This window comes from Manihot esculenta, chromosome 14 (genome assembly GCF_001659605.2).
Source record: "Manihot esculenta cultivar AM560-2 chromosome 14, M.esculenta_v8, whole genome shotgun sequence".
NCBI classification, from domain to species: domain Eukaryota; kingdom Viridiplantae; phylum Streptophyta; class Magnoliopsida; order Malpighiales; family Euphorbiaceae; genus Manihot; species Manihot esculenta.
In genome coordinates this window covers 12,431,638-12,449,365 of record NC_035174.2, presented here as the reverse complement: position 1 = coordinate 12,449,365, position 17,728 = coordinate 12,431,638, and the positions used below count along the sequence as shown (strand labels likewise).

At 30.7% G+C, this 17,728-nt stretch overlaps 1 protein-coding gene and 1 long non-coding RNA gene across 3 annotated transcripts; both read right to left on the bottom strand.

Annotated features, from left to right (window-relative positions):
- Positions 1-981: 981 nt before the first annotated feature.
- Positions 982-7,581, bottom strand: LOC110600182 (VAMP-like protein YKT61). Its single transcript, XM_021736969.2, has 6 exons — positions 7,279-7,581; positions 6,895-6,992; positions 6,034-6,138; positions 5,088-5,153; positions 2,889-2,975; positions 982-1,325 (listed from the first exon to the last, which is right to left on the bottom strand). Exons 1-6 carry the CDS (start codon positions 7,469-7,471, stop codon positions 1,275-1,277), a joined length of 600 nt encoding a protein of 199 aa, XP_021592661.1. The 5' UTR covers positions 7,472-7,581; the 3' UTR covers positions 982-1,274.
- Positions 7,582-9,529: 1,948 nt separating this feature from the next.
- On the bottom strand, positions 9,530-16,220 carry LOC110630786. Of its 2 annotated transcripts, none has more exons than XR_002490416.2 (2): positions 10,458-16,220; positions 9,530-10,357 (listed from the first exon to the last, which is right to left on the bottom strand). It is a non-coding gene; the product is annotated as an uncharacterized LOC110630786 (long non-coding RNA). The 2 variants fall into 2 exon arrangements; XR_002490417.2 differs by having other exon boundaries at positions 10,910-16,220.
- Between the last annotated feature and the right edge of the window lie 1,508 nt (positions 16,221-17,728).

The window sequence follows — 17,728 nt, the reverse complement described above, 5'->3', positions numbered from 1 at the left end:
TTATTTTTAAAAAATTATTATTTAATTTTTATAATATAAAAAAATTCACTAATTAATTTTTAATTTCAAAAAATATACCAAAACATTTGACATATAAAAAAATTTACTGATTAAATTTTTCGTTAATTTTAATTATTAAATATTTTATTATTTTAATTTTTATTATTTTAAAAATTTATTAATTGATGACTCAAAGTTTTTAAAAATTTAATTAATTAATTTTTTATATTTTAAATATTTTAAATTTTTTAATATTTAATAATTAAAATTAATAAAAAAATTAATTAATAAAATTTTTAAAACGTTAAAAATATTTTAATAAAAAATTAATTAATAAATCTATTTATTAAATAATAATTTTTTTATAACGATTTTTAAAACTTTGATTTATCATGGGTCCAATATAATTCGATTAAAATTTGTAATTAAAAATAAAAACAAAAATCAAGTTGAAATAAGTCAAATCAAAATGATAAAAGAACTTCAATTGAATACCAGTTCAATAGATTTAGATGATTCCTAAATTTAATTGGGCACTAAAAGCCGTCCAATCCCTCTCTTTCAATCTTTCGTTCCTTCATGTCTCTCCAAAATACCACCAAGAAAGCACTAAACACAACCATTTTAACCACTTAATACAATTAAAACTAGTGGTGAAGTCATGATAAAAATTTAAAATTAAAATATCATTTAATGCAAAGCAAAAGGATTTAGCTGTTATTCAGTCACTTGTGTAAATGACAACACCCCCAAAAGATTTTTATTTTTCTGTTGATTTTTTCACCCAATTGGTTGCACAAACATAAAAAGCTCAATAAAATAATTAGGTTCGTTAGGTAAAGAATCCCTCATCACAATCCTGGAAAATACTCACCATATAGTTATAGCAATTCACCCTTTGCATCTTCAGAGAAGCCTGGGGAAACATGTTAAGCATTGTTCTTCATAATCTTTGAATTGATAACCATATAGAAAGTTCAATATCTCAAAAGAACAAACATATATTACTTTCAGACTGAAACAGAAAGAAGGCATACAGCATCCAGAAAGTGAACTAGTTAAGCTACTCAAGAGACGTAAATGGTATAGTAAGACACTCTACTGCTGATGTTGAGGTTTCCTTTCTTTCTTGATCCAAGAGATAAAATTTCATGAGAGGGTATTCCCTCATTCCAACACAAAAACAATTGATAAATGATATCAACACATTACATTTCACTTTGTCCACTGCCCTTTCAACACTAGCATTGTCTTATGCTGCTTTCTTTGACAACTTACAGTATGGTACAACATTGATTGGTTTTCTTCGCCTGCTTATAGAACATCTGCTTCAACATGCATAGATTTTGTGTTAGATCATGCATGGAACAAGCATAGCTCAATTCTAACAACAAAAAAATGAGAACAAGAACACAATTATCATCTTTTTTGGTGAGGACAAAAGGAAATGTATTTGACACCGTAGTGAGTCACATATATATTTCCCTTTTGCCCAGATACATTTATTTCCATCTTTTATTCCTCTCTATCAAATATTAGCCCAAGTTCCAATGATTACCATCTCTCAAAAAAAATGCATAAAAACACAAAAATCTATCATTAACATGTAGATAAACTTGATCAAAGAAACTCTTTCCATAGGTCAAAGCTTAGGGACTAGCCTCAGTTGCCTTTCATGGTACCAAAACTCGGGTGAGAGTTGGGACAAGGCCTCACAAATGGAAAAAATAAAGGGATAATCAAAACATTTAAATAGGTTAAAAATTTAACACAATTGAATATCACTATAAACTAGCCTATCTGAATACCACTATTCAAGCCAAGTATCTTATTTAGTACCTATTAGCTATAACTGCATTCAGTTGGCTTATGTTTCCCACAAGTGACGAAGGGTCCATTTTTGGTCAAGTAGTGGAGAAAAAAGCACCGTTGAAGCTCTTATGGGCAAAATCAATACAGCTACTTCTTTTTTTTCTTTTTCTTTTTCTATCATTTGGTTTATACAGGAGGAAAGTAAATCCAGACTTGGATCTTTTCCTAAGTTGAGAGGTGTACCCACCACCAGGCTACATCTATGAGAAAAAGATGCAACATTGACACCATTTGCAGGCAAGAATGAAGAGAAGATATAAACAGAAAAATAAACAACCTTTCATCTATTAAAAGACAACAGATCAGACTTATAGATTTTTGGATTATCATAAATTGACACTCGGTCACATCCCACTCAAACAATACTGTGTAATTCAGACACGTTCTAGTGTGAAAAACCATTAGGTCACTTCATTTACTATTCAACTCTAGAACATGTTGATGTGTCTCCAGGGAAAAAAAGAGTACAAATAGATGTTCACAGCATATCTTTTATTTATTTATTATTTTTTTGGGGCGGGGGTGGCAGCCATGGTCATTCATGGTGCGGCTGGTTCTCTTCCAACTTATGAGGGACATTTTTGAAATTGCTAGTTTCTCATGTTCCTGGATGTAACAAGAAAAGTCTCAGTTCTACAAATATATGCTTACAATAAGAACACAGGTCTGTGGCTGAAATTGCTAGTTTCTCATGTTCCTAGATGTAACAAGAAAAGTCTATCAGTTCTACAAATATATGCTTACAATAAGAACACAGGTCTGTGGATCCAGCCACAATGCATTCCTGTGATCATTACTTAGTTCCCTTGTGTGTTGCATGGCCAATTTTTAAACAAAATATTATATGCCCTCAATTACATTGGGCAAAGGTGAAATGAAATGACAGATAACAAATTTGAGATGCCCAAAAGTAGGGAAGTGTAAAATACGATAACATGAATCGAGCATATTTACTAGCATGTAAAGAACTGTACTAGTAAAAGAATGATGGTAGTGTATAATTCTTGTGACTGAACCTGTGAAGCAGCACTCAGATCCGAACTCTTCTCAACTAGACTGTCCAGTTTCTCACCTCGAGCAAGAACACTGTCGATAGTTTTATGCTGTAGAAACAATATATATATGTATATATATATATATTTCAGAAAAAGCATATCTATGTCAAGGGAAAGATAACATAAGGAAGCAAAAAGTAACTAGGTTAAAGGACAGTGATGGGAAGGCAGCAATATTTAGATATGAACAGTGAGGATGCAAATCAAATTCCATCAACATTTTATCTCCATGCTTTCCATGAGTTTTGTTGCAGCAGTCGATATAAGAATAAAATACAAGATGGAAAAAAGGAACAACCAAAGGCACTTTTGTTCTTCAATTCTAGACACTAAGTTAATCATCTTCTTTTGTTTATTAGTTGTACAACTTGCATTCATGCTCCTTCAATTGAAGCACATGCATAGCATTTTAATCAATCAAATTCTCTTAGTACAAAGGGGGAAGTAAGAAAATAATGCAAGTATAAGAAAGAATCATTGCAACTTCTGCTTCATTTAATTACTAAAGAAATGCTCGCATGCCACATGATTTATATTAACTTTTAATTTTTTTTTACAGCATAAGATCTTGTAACTAAACAACTATTAGTACAAATATAGGAAAACATTGAAAGGGAAAACTAAGATAAATTCAAGAAATTAAAATACATCAAATCAAATATCTAATACGTTCACTAAAAAACTAATTTTATATTAATAACATTTTAAAAAAGTGATTGGACTTCAGAAGCTTAATATTTTCACCTCCATTTTAATAAACTCTTTCAGCAATCAAACATGTAGATCTACTATCCTTTTACCTTAATTATGATATTTTGCAATCATCTTCTTTTTATATTTCTGTATGTATATACATCAAAAAAGGATCCATATAGCCAAACCAACTAGTTTGAGGTTAAGCTTTAGTTATTGTTGTTTTATATATATATATATATATATATATATACATTCTGCTAACTGTTTATCTCATTTGATACAATCACATTTTAAATGAAAGTATTTCAAGTGATCCTAAGAATTAATAAACTCTGAATATGATTAATTTTTATTTTGTTATCTCATTTTAATTAATAGCAACAGACTTTGATAACCTAGTGCTAGCATTTTAATTTTGATTAGTTTCAAGATAGATTTGAAAGAAAGAACCTTAAACTTCGATTTAATCCTTTCTCATGAGGATAAAATCATGGAACTCTAAATCCTTGAGATGAAGTTTCAAATGGTACGAGTGATAGAATTTAGTAAATAAAATTTAGAGTTCCAAAGTTGTTCCATGAAAAGAAATTAAGTGAACCAAAAAGATTATTAATGATGAAGTATGAGAAAAATAATGACAATAATGAATAACCATGCTTAGAAAGACAATGATAGTGCTACTAATTAATTACTACATGCTGTTTCAAATCTATAATGGAAAAAAGGAAAAAAAAACTAATTAAGCCAATTAATAAAGACAAGGTATAAGGTTGCAGGGAACTCTATACTCCAGGCGCCATAAATGGACTTTCCCATGAAAAAGATACAGATAAGAAATTACTTACCCCAATATCTTCAACCAGTTTTGCATGTCAAAGGGACAAGAATATGCAAGTATCAGTCAGCTATATTATATAACCAAAAGGATGTTCTTACTTGTCTTATAGATCTCAAAGGTCAAAATAGCCACTCCTAAATCCAAGAAGCAAATATAGATATACTAGTACTTCATCCCATAATTAAAGTGGAGATGCAATTGTTAAAAAAAATTATATGATAAGGAAATTTCCCCAATAGTGTCAGTGTCCTCATAATTAGGAAAAAGCTGAATCTCATAATATTTCATCAATTTGAGAGAAGTAGAGAATATATGGCATGTATCATCACTCAAAATTGTAAGCAGTCATCTATGACCTTAACCGCTATTGCATTCACAATTTGATATCAGGTTTTCTAAAACCAAGATAGCTATATATCAAAATCAAGTACTTATGCCAAGTAGTACCCCCCTCACAGAAAACAGCCATAGCCCATAGCCCCTAAGGTGGGGAGAAAGGGAGGAACAGGGAACCATAGATTCTCAGTGGAAAGGAGAAGAATGGTGGAGGCCAAACATATTAATACAGTAAAAGCAAGGAAATTGTACAACCAGTCAGATGTATTCTATTGCAGCTACCAACTCACAAGGATTATTTTTGTCTCATCCAACTCCCTTTGAATTTTCAACAGCTTGTCTGCCTCTGCAGGATCCTGAAAATTTAAGAGGAAAAGGGTAAAAAAAAAAAAAAAAAAAAACTTTGTTCTCTAGAAAAAAGCTTCAGATTTTACTTTCAAGAAAATAACTTAAAAACATTAAAGTACTATTTTACAAAAGGTTAATTTGTAATGTAGTCCTTAAAATTTAGCAAAAAATCTGGCAAAACTTTATTAATCGGAAACAAATTTAGTACCTAAGCCTCCGTTTATTATATGGAAAAAATTTTGCTGGTTTCCTGTTGCTTGGAGCATTGAGGAAAATTGATCAATGGAAAATATTTTTTTAATCAAAACGAAAACTTAAGTTATTTGACCTCCTCTTATAAAATACCTTTTTTTAAAGAGGAAGTTATTTTTTAGACTTTAACATCCTATTAACACTATTGTATATAAATTTATTAATATCCTCTATTTTTAAAATTACAATGAAACAAGAGAAAATAAGTTACTTTCTTGAATAATATTTTCCATGGAAAATATTTTCCACATAAAAAATAGTTTTCATATGCATATTATTTCCACAAAACAAATAGAGCTTAAGTTTTCATTTTAATTTCATTAACAAAACAGTCATTTTATTAAATTCACGTTCATAAATCATAAATTGAAAAATTAACCTAAATTGCAGGGGCTAAATTATTGCAAATATTAAAATTACTAGGACTAAACTACTACAAGAAGTGAAATTAAAAGGACTATATTATTATAGTCTAACATTAAATCTAATAAAAAGACAATTTTGTTAACAGCACAAAACCTCAAGGAATAAATTGTTTCTTATTTAAAAAAGAAAAGAGTCTAAGTCATGGATTTTAACAAAGCTCAAGAACTATATTGTAAATTACCGTTATAAAATTACTGCCGGATAACTTACTTGGAACTTGGTCAATGCTTCATTCAAATATGACCAAGCTTGTACATTATCTTCCTGTACAGTCCTCCATGAATCACCAAAATTCTTCTGATACTCGTCTAGCACCTGCAAACATTACAATTTCTCATCTCATCAAGAAATCAAGATGATAGCAACTACATATAATTGATCCAGGCAAAAAAGAAAAGGATATTTAACAATCAAGATATAATACAAATACATGGTCCAAATAATATCAAGCACCCTGACATTGCTTTCAATCTTCAAGCCCAAAGGACACATTAGGGTTTATTTGACATTATTGTTTTCACTATTCTTGAGAAAAATATTACCTTAAAAATATTAGTTGGAGGCTATTTAAAAATATTTTTACATTAAATTTGATGAATTTTTAGTATAAAAAATCTAAAATAGATAAATACCTTCTTCACACTGCTTCATTAAAATGGTTTTCTTCTTTTTTTTTTTCAAAAAGCTTGTTTCAACCTCAATACCAAACAAATTCTAAATCAGAGTATTAGGTTGTCATGTCTCATGAAACAAATGAGTCATGGCATTATATCATATCAAGAAGCTTTATTGCTAAGGATTACATTCATTTACATGATAACATACTGCAAAGTTTTAAATCGTTATTAGCTACAGAATCCAAGTTATACGAGGCACCTAATAACAAACACAAAGAAGACCAAATGATATCCCAATCACAGTGCATTATGCACCACAACAGGCCTCCTTTTGTTCCATTGATGAAAGCCAACCAATGCAGAATTCACCATTTAATCAACGAACTCAAAGCCATTTAAATGCATACACAACTTAAGTTGTACAGTTTTATCCATAGCACAAAACAGGAATTACCTGATTCAGAAGAGAAAAAGCACTTCGGACAGGATAGGCATCATCCATAAACCCAACCGCACACAGGCCATTGCTATTGTAAGAATGTACCTTGTATTCTACAAGAGAAAAAGGGCATAAATTTTAGTAATATTTTCCATTCTTAAATACACAGTTAAGCTCTCTCAGAACGCTAGACCCTTAAAATTCTGACACCAATCTACCAAACAAGCTACGAAAATTCCCCAGAAACCATTCCTACAAACTTCAAAATACATGCCAATTAATTTTAAATTCCAATCAACCACATCCCACGAATCAAACCCAAATTACAAATCCAGCATCACATTATAATACGCATAAAAAAATCCGGTACAAAAAAAGTCGTTAGATAGAGAGAAGGACCTTCATGCTGGACGGACTGGCGTTGGCCGGGAGGAGTGCGTTTGGCTACGGTCCGACCGACAAAAACAATGAATTGTCTGACGCTTGGCCTCTGGAAGTACCCGAAATGGGTCACATCGGAAGCGTTTGATAAAATTACAGGATCCGATCCATCGGGATTGCACTTCAATACCAAAAGCGCTGTGATCTTCATATCTCTCTCTAACTCTGAATTTTCCTCTCTCTAAAACTGAAAATTCTCCTCTGCTTTCTTACGCGAAGCTGTGTTCGGTTCCTCCGTATAACAGTGCGTTGCATATTTGAGATCCTGTACTTGAGTTTATTGTAATTGTTTGCAATCGCTAAGGTGGTCAAATTTGATGGGCCACTGTACGAATACGAATTGAAGCTGGGCCGCAGCGCGAGTCATTTAGATTTCATAAGTTCATGGATTTTTTTGAAAAATTACTATTTAATCTCATAAATGAAGAGACTAATAATTCTTTATTATAAAAAATATATTAAAATATATTTAATTTTTTAAAAATATTAATTAGTCATCCATTAATTCTAATTTTCTATAAATTAATACCTTTAGGATTAAGGTATTTGAAATTTTTCTTTACATTAAATTTATATTTATTTCACAAGATAATGGACTCAACCTCCTAACAAGTGATTATATATATATAGCGCAGTTTTCCTACAAAGCAGTAGATTTTTTGTTTCATTATCTAATTTAAGTAACATTAACAGAAAAATTCGCTTCTAGTTTTTTTACCGTTATTCTAGTCTGTTATTTTAGTCTTATAATAATATTGTTATACATTTTCAATTTATTAAGTTATTAGTAACAAAAGAAAGGAGCAAATAAAAATTTTCAATGGAAGTTATTTAAGTACAATTATTTTCACTCAATTTTGTATGTGCCAGATAAAAAATAACAATATGTTTACTTATGAAAATTAATTTTTTATTTCTATTTTTATTTTTTTTAAATTAATTTTTATTTTTTATGAAAAATAAGTAAAAATAAAAAAATACATTAATGACCACTTAGTCTTAAATACCCACATTATAATTGAGTCCACCATTATAATTGAGTCCACGTTGAAAGAACATATATAGTAACTTCATCAAAATTTTCAATATATATCGTAACTCCATTAAAATTCAATACACAAATCTAATATATAGGCCTATCTCCAATATGCAATTCAGATTTCGTTTGGACAAATCGGACGGAACAAGACTTAAGTCAAGTGAAGGAGGTCCAGCCCAATCAACTTAATTGATTCGCGGGACAATAAACTCCTAAACATTTTGAAATTATATCCGCATGATGTTGGAAAAAATTAAATGCCACTTTCAAAATTGTATCCACATGACGTCAGAAAAAATTATATTAAATGATCGTTTGATAGTGGAGAAAGACACAATACATCCATACATACAGTTCAGCATGATAATGACAGAATACAGAATATACAAATATAAAATAGCTATTACACATCATTAGATCGTGACATCAACCTTCACCCATAATAATAAAAAAATTATTTTAAATTTAAAATTATAAAAAAATACTTATAAGTTTCTTAATTAAAAAAAATAAATTATTAAAAAATATTTAAAATTTATATTTTTACAATGTACTAATAATTTATTCTATAATAATATAATTAATTTTAAATATATTTTAAAATAACTATTTAGTCTAATTATAAAAATATTATATATATTTTTATAAAATAGTTATTGTTTCCCTTTGATAATCAGTCATGAAACAAAATTATTATTATTATTATAAAGGAAAACAATGGAAAACATAACATTTTAAGATTATTTTTCAAATATTATTTTTCAAATCTTAGTTAAATATTAAAAAATTGAAAAATCGATTTTCTGATTCTCCACTTGGAAAACTGGAATACAAAATTTTATTTTTCAATTTCTTTCAACAAACTGCTTCAATTTTCTACATGTGGACACTAGAATCTGCGAACCAAAAGTCAGTTATGTATAAAGTTTTTTTATTCAAATCAATCACCATACCCCATTTACACGCATGCATCATATTGATTATTACCTTTTGGGCATGGAGAATGATATTATACCAGAGCTAGCGGCACTGGTTCTGGTATGTGCGCGTAGAGGTGCGCCAAAACGATAAGTCGCAAATATCATGTTATAGCACTCGACATTCTACAACAGTAAGAAAACATTGAGCTTCTGTGCGAGAAGGAATTCTAAAGGTACCCATACATCCATATGAAGCAAGCTTGTTAAATGGAATACTTGAAATAGTAACACTTCTGGGAAATGGTAATGCATGTTGTTTTGCTAAGAAACGAACTGGACAAATTTCAGTTTAATTTGAAATCTGAGAATCTGGAAACAAATTCTTCAATTTGGAAAAAGAAGCATCGCCTACGCATACATGCCACCAAGTAAGATCATCAACACTAGCAGAAACGGTTTTACAAACTGAATCTGGTCTACAAGCAGAGTTGGAAATTGGTTTATCAGTCTAAGGTCTTTGAAAAGATAAACCCTTGCTATTGCTCAACAATCCCCAATATCTCCTTTATATGGTCCTGCACTTTACATGAATCAGATGAAAAATAGATGACATGGTAGGTCTTAGGTTATTTTGCTAAGAGGGCAACGGAAAACATTTTTTTAAGATCAGGTTGGTCTGAGGTATACATCACTATACATGATAGGGGCCAAGGAACCGTTTGGTAATATTTGGGAATTTGTATGAGAAGGTTTCTTGTTATGTAGGAGGGAGGATAGGTTGGTTATGTGATCGGATGCACCCACTATCAAGAAGAGTTTGACATGAATACAAGACAATGAATGAATAATATTACTTGCAATGTTGGCGATAGAACCTGAAGATGAGGAAGATGAGCCTGCTTACACCAATGTTTGCTGCTGAAGTATGTGTAACTGGAGAAACATTCATCTTCCGCAAGCATGTGACCAAGTGTTGAATCTGAGCTGGCGTTAAGGGATCACCTGGAGGTAATACAGCAGAAAGACCAGAGTCCACTAGCCCTTGAACCACTTCTGCAGCTTGTCGTATTGATTGTGGCTAGCCAAAAGAAAAATTAGATTGAGCAGCAGCAAATCCGCAAATAATATTATTACTGAACTTTTAATTTGAAGAAAAGGCCTGTAATATGAAAATGAACATTTATCATTCTGATGCCCTTTGTATCGCAATGTTCACAAATGGCCTGTTTTATTGTATTGATTTCTCTGAAAATTCCGAGTTTTATCACAAGTTCCAGAAAACTGAGACCTTTGTGATATCAAAGCAGCAGTAGACTGAGAAGGTGGAGAAGCACAAATGCTACGTTGAGATTTTTCTTGAATTAGCTTTGTATAAATCCACTTAGGGCAATGGATCCATTAACAAGATCTGGTTCCTTGCAACTCCATAACTTTCATTTAATCCCATCAAAAACTCGAGACAATGAACAAAAGAACCAGGTGAAGGCAAATAATTTCCAGAGTCAATTCTGTCAACTCATCCCATATCTTTTTCAATAATCTTGAAAAAATATACAGATATTGAATCATCTCCCTGTTGTCTACCATAAATTTCTAATTGAAAGATTCGTCATTCATGTTGCATTTTTACCTCAAAAGGAGCTCCCGATGCAATCCAAATTCAGCTGCTGTGGCACAATATAAAACAGAAGCTGCCCTGATATTTCTTTAATCACACTGCTCTACTAGTGTGATCTTATTTCAAGGGCTACAATCATTGATTGCTTCCATGATCAAGAGAATCATTACTCCTGGTTTATCAGAAGGCAACAGATGGAGAGGATGACAAATCTCCACTGTGATATTATGACTTTTGATTCCACTATTGCCACCGGCATCTACTCCACCTGAAATTTCCACCACTTAATACAGAGGAAGTAAAGCTTCAAGGGAAAAAGATGACAGATACAAATCTAGCAGAAGAAGAAAAACTTCAAGAGAAAAATAAACTGATACAATTTTTGGGGAAAAAGAAAGAGAAAAAAGATGTGTTCTGATACCATATGAAAATATGAATGTACTGAAAAAAGAAATTACCAGTACTACAGAGCATAAAAGTAGATTTATATTACATGTAAAAGTAATCTACTAAAGGTTTGCTCACATGGACTTAACTACCTAACAAACTAACAGAAAGCTATCTAACAATGACAGAATAAATAAGCTATGCATATCTCCATAACATATACTAGGAAGATCTTAAAACTAGGATAATCACCCATTAATCAGTATTTTAAGGGCATTAATTAGAAAACTCGTTTTAAATATAAATCTTAGTTTGAAGGCTGCACTTGCGCTTCACTGCATGTTATTTCAATAACCAAAGGATATCTGCAAACATTATTACTAAGAGATGAGAACCAGATGCCAAATAAAAAACTTAATCGCATTTGTAGAATTACACAGGCACACCGTCATGGGCATATATTGAAAAAAATTCCTGACTAACAGAAACAAAATTTCTGATTTGAGGGAGATAGATAATCTTGCTATGAGCTGGCCTGAGGATTGAGGAAGGTTAATATTCACTTGCCAATGTAACAACAAGAGATGTGGGTCTGTCTGCTGGATCTTCAAGAACACACAATAATCCAATGTGAAAATATTTCAGCACCTTGGAGACCACACTCAACTCCAGTCAATGGACCTATTAGCTCCTATACTAGGTTATTAGACCACAGTATCCATGGCAACTCCAATAGAATTAGACTATTAATGCTACAATCGTTGCCTTGAAAAAAAGCGGCAAATTACTAACAAAATTAAGGAGGTTTACCCTCTTCTAAGAAAAGCCACTGTTCTTCTTCCCATTAATATCTCCAATAAAATGACTTCAAAACTAATAATTTTATGGAAATTAATGCTCCACTTGCATACTCAAAGGCTATGTTTATGCTATTTGAATCCATAAAAGAACAGATTTCATAACAATATTAGATGGATCTAATCTCAAAAATAAGCAATAGAAAAGGTTTTAGCCGTCATTACTTTGGAGAGAATGATAACATCTAATGTGAGTGTAGAATATATTTAAAGGATAGTAAGCAACGTAATAACACTTTAGCTCCAAAAACTCTACTTGTATTAGCCTCACTTTGTTTTCACCAAAATTCCTTATTGTTCTGAAGTTTGATATCTACGAATTCATGTTAGAGTCAAACAAAATATTGTAGGTTTTCAAGTACTTTAGACCTTAGATAATCATGACAAAAAACCTTCATACAATATAGGAGGCCATTAGCAACTTCATAATAATGCTAAAAGGTTTTTGATAGTAAAATTGAACATCCTGTATTAAAATTTGCAAAATATCAATAAAAATTGTTCAAACTAGTTATAATTTCTACCTCAACATTAATTATTAGGTAGTTTGAGTCTCAGTGTACAACCAGAAAGAAAGACATCAAGACTTTTGTTGGGCATGTACCCATAGAAGACCAACTTTTCATTTTTTTGCAAGCAACATCCCAAAAATCCAACAAGATTTTTATTTGCAACTAAAGAGACTTCATTCATGAATCCTTTTGGTTCTTGAACAGAAATTCTTAAAAGCCTTTTGACTGCAATTTCTTGGCCATCTTCTAATGCAGCTTAATAGCATATTTAAAAGTATGCAATATACAACTAAAGAAAACACAATATGCACATTGAAGATTCTTTATCCTTCAAAAATAATTTCTTTCCAGAAATTATTGGTATCGATCATATGAGCTCTATATCATTAGAGTTATTAAGCTCAAGAATATGATTAGGTTATAGAGTAGGCCAACCTAACCTGTCCAAGTTTATTTTCTTCAGAAAAATGTTATGTAGCTTCATGCAGGATGTCTAAGAGAATCAAATAAAAATCATTACTCACTTTTCCCTCTTATCATGAATCTCTTGGCTATTTCCTTTCACTCTAACTCAATTTTCAATTAATTGACTTAGGACAAGCAACTATTAGAGATAATGACCAAGAGGAAGGACAAGCAACTATTAGAGATAATGACCAAGAGGAAAATCGAGAAAATCATTTCCATATGGGTTTTGGAGATATTAAGCCCAAGACTATGAATTACCTTATAGACTAGGCCAACCCATGTTGTCCAAGTTTATTTTCTTCATATAAATGTTATGTAGCTTTATGCAAGATGTCTAAGATCTCATGTGATTGGTACGTAGTACTTTTAGAAAGGGGGAAAAACCACTTTTTAAATTATAAAGAACCCTCCAATACATGTTTTGATTTCTACAATTGCATTTGCATAATATTCAAAATACTATTAGGGTACATCAGAAGATGGGAAAGAAAAAAGCTTTCCAAGAACTTTTGCTTAAATGTTAAAGAAATTCATAAATGAAAAGTCCACTTTAACTGCCAAATTGCAATGTATAAATCTCGTCATACTCCTGGAAACCAACTTGCAAAAAACAATGAGAAATTACTCATTTACGAATACATGCTCAACAAAAGCCTTGATGTTAATAGTTGCAAGCTTAGATTCAAACTACCTACTATTTAATACTAAAATAAGAATTCAGAAATCTCAAGTAGTTTGAATTTTTCTTATTAATCTGCAGATCCTTGCGAGGATGTTCAACTTAATTGGCAAAGACATATTAGCATTGTTAAAGGATTTGTCAGAAGCCTCTGATATATGAAGATTTTTGTCTCTATATTATTCACAAGGACCTAAAAAACAGAAATATTTTTTATCAACTATGACATACCAGAAATATTTTTTATCAACTATGACATAAATCCAAAGATATCAAACTTTGAAAATATGATTTTTTGTAAACATAAAAGGGAAGCAAATATAAATAGAGTTGCTTGATTATATAAATGTGATTACCTAGCTTACTGCTGCAACTGTAAACCACATTCTAAATATATCTACACCAACTTTAGATGTTATTTTTCTCTACACATTAACAACTAGTAAAATCTTTCTAAAATTTATTTTGTTAGATCAATCTAGTAGTATGGTGAAATTGTTGTTCTTTTCTTATAAATTCAAATAGCAAATACATGCCACTGAAGTATGCAATGGAATAATCATTTTCCACAATATTTGATGTTTTCAATTACGGAGTTATCTTGTTAGAGATAATCAATGGGAAAAAGAATAGCAACTTTTATTTTTTTAAAAGAAAAAAAAAAAAAAGAATGAAAGCCTCCTAACCTTTGCATGTATTATGTCCATGTCTTTTTTGTTTTCAAAGGCATAGTCATAACAAAAAATTAATCGCATAATTATAATAGAAGACATAAATATATATCTTTCAAGCAAGGAATTTGTGGATGAAGTAGCATCAACAAATTGCAACATAGAAACATTGTCAAACTCCAAGGATGCTACTTGGAAAAACAAAATGAGTAGTTGAGTAAAGTAAGCAAATTAAATATTAAACAAAATGAGTAGTTGAGTAAAGTAAACAAATTAAATATTAAACAAAAAAGAAAGATATTCACAAAAATAAAATGCAACAACCAACTGTATACTTAATCAATGGTACATCAGATATAAGATAGTTTAGTAGTAAACATTAGTAAGTGATAGCTTACTAAGTTGTATAAGGACTAAGAATGAATTAAGTATAACCAGGAAATAGATGTCTCAAAAGCAGGTTCATTGTGTTAGTGATTTGCTATTTGGAACAGCTACTTAACCGTAGCTATACCTGTTGTAGGCAGTTATCATCAGCTGGTAACTGCTCTCTAAAGGGCAAGATGCTTTGTGAAGGCTATTCAAAATTAATACCAATACAAAATATTTGTTTTGCTCTTATACTTCTATACTTTACTTGCTTCCCTTTCTTTCTCTAATTTCTACTCTTTCCTACGATGAAGAATCCTGCTAAATGCCAGACAAGGACAAAATCTTCAGTCCACTATCACCAAACCTATAATGCAGTAACCATCAACTTCTAACATTTCATATCTGTTCTTAATATTTCATAACTGTCAATTATATCAAGAAAAAGAATAATAAGGTGGATTAGATTTTAGCCATTAAGCTAAATCAAATTTAAGAAATCTATCTCCCAGTTTAAAAGTTTCATCCCTATTTTTTATTCCATCAAACAAAAGGTCCTTTCACACTGTTAAGTCAATTATTCAAAGCAGGCCAATGGGAAGAGAAACTTGAATTCCAAAAATATTTTACCAATCAAGGGATAAATCTCTCTAACGTTCAAGACCCAAATTTTCAGTTTATTCTTCTCCCCAGATCATGTTACATGTTTCAAAAAAATTTTGACTTGCAATCAAACAAAACCATGAAAGAATGAGCTCCGCTGCCAAGCTTAGATCACTGAAATATTTTCTTCAAATCATCAGTGATCATCCCAAACATTAAATCACAGCTAAGTTTTTCCCTAAATTATCCACTCTTCATTTACTTCAAAATTATCACTACATAATTCAAAACCAAGACGTAATCTAAACTTAAATAATAGACACACCAAACAATCAAGTAAAATAAAGCATTCTAGGGAAGAGAATACAACGGGAAAATAATAGCATAGAACTAATTAAATAATAAAAAAGCATAATTAGCAATTAAAATGCCAATCTTGAGGTCCAAGGATTAGTCTCCATGGTCAGCGACGACGAGGATCTAGACCGTCAAAAGAAGCTGGAGAGCGGGTTGACGGTTGAGGGTGAGTTGTCCGCGGGATTTGTGTACGAGTATCAACAGATGATTTGAGGGCTTAAACCAAGTGTGAAAGCATATAATTGTGGGTTTTGCGTGAAGGGAAGTCTGATAGGACGTCTGTTTCGATTGGTGCAGGTGCTCTGTGGGAGAGCGCGAGGCGGTGAAGGATCAAAGTGAGGGATCGATGAGAAACTGTAGCTATCAGAGTAAGCCTCGAAAGAATGATTGTTTTCTCTGCTTGTTTCTGTTTGGGCAACGAGAACATATACAGGAGAATGAAATAATAAAAAATATTTTTATTGTTTTATTTAAGATAAATTACAGTTTAATTTTTAATATAATTAATAAATTGATTGTTATATTTTTAAACAAAACACTTAAATTCTATATAATTAATTCATCAAAATTGAGGTTCCTGTCATTTATAATTCTATCACTCAATTGATTAAATTTAGAATAAATATTTCAAATATTTAAAATAATTTTATGAACATTTAAGAAATACAACCAACAGCATAAAAAATATAAGGTAGCATTAATTTAAGAATCAATTACAAGATTGAGATTCAAGAAGTCTGAAAAAAACACTTCAATGGTTCATAAAGGGATATATAGAAGTTTTGCAAGTTCATTTTAAAGTTTAAGAATAATCTGGTCATTCCAAATCAATTAGACTTAATGTGTTATTATTGACGGTTTAAATTTTATATTTGCATAAAGAGATTCCTCATGACTGAATCAATAGTGAGTAGTTATCCAATAGTTGGTAGTTATCTAGTAATTGATAGTTATCTAGTAATGGATAATTAACTAATAGTGGATAGTTATCCAGTAATGATTAGATAATCAGTAGTGGGTAGTGGCATAAATTACGGGTCTATACATAATAGTGGGTAGTGGCAAAAATCATGGGTTTTATGATGTTGTCACTATGTTTTATTTAGTTATTTAGTTAGTATATGTTTTTTGTTCCTAATTGGGTTTGAGAGATCTTGGTTCTTAACATTGCATCACGAATAAGGTTTAATACTAACTTGTATAGTTCTTGTTCTTGCTGCTCTTAAAATAAATCAAATATAAATGTTCTTAATTGCATATTAATTAATGGTGCTTTAGATTGGATAATTATTTTTTGAACTAAATTCTTTTTTACTGAGGTATGTGTCGTTTCGGTCTCTAATAGACTGGGGTTCTGCATTAATTGATATCAGAGTTAGGCTTAGTGGTAATTTTTTAACTATCCTTTACGTTTTTGTATTCAATTTTGTGTTCATTATTGACTAAATATATCACTTTGATTATGTGGTGTATGTTCTTCAATTTTTTTTTTCGTGATCTTTCCGTTTAGAATATCTATTAGAGTCAAATCCATTGTTTAATTACTGTTCAAATCAAATTTTACTCTAAATTCTTGTTTAGGCTGAATTACTATCTTTAGTGATTTGGTTTGTGATTTCAGCCCTAATTTGTATCTGTCGTTCTAATACTATTGGAATAGTATTTCTATTGTTTTACTTTTGTTCATATAAAAAAATAATAAAAAAAAGGAAAAAAATAATGTAACTTTGGGTCAATTGTTGAAATTTCATTCTAATATTGATACCCACTTATATAAATTATATTTCATATACCTTGGACATATTTCTGGGCTTAGAATTTGAAATATATATTTGGAGTAGGTTTATGGCCAATTTGGATAATATTTCACAAAACAGTTGTACTTAATATTTACTGTTTTAAGTGTCTATTTTGTTTGCTTGCTTTGA

Excerpts from the sequence above, each read along its gene's own strand:
- LOC110600182 (XM_021736969.2), bottom strand. The coding sequence starts at position 7,471 with ATGAAGATCACAGCGCTTTTGGTATTGAAGTGCAATCCCGATGGATCG. Across the intron at positions 6,993-7,278 it reads CCAGTCCGTCCAGCATGAAG|AATACAAGGTACATTCTTAC; the intron begins GTCCTTCTCTCT and ends TTTCTCTTGTAG. Across the intron at positions 2,976-5,087 it reads ATGAGACAAAAATAATCCTT|CATAAAACTATCGACAGTGT; the intron begins GTGAGTTGGTAG and ends TTGTTTCTACAG.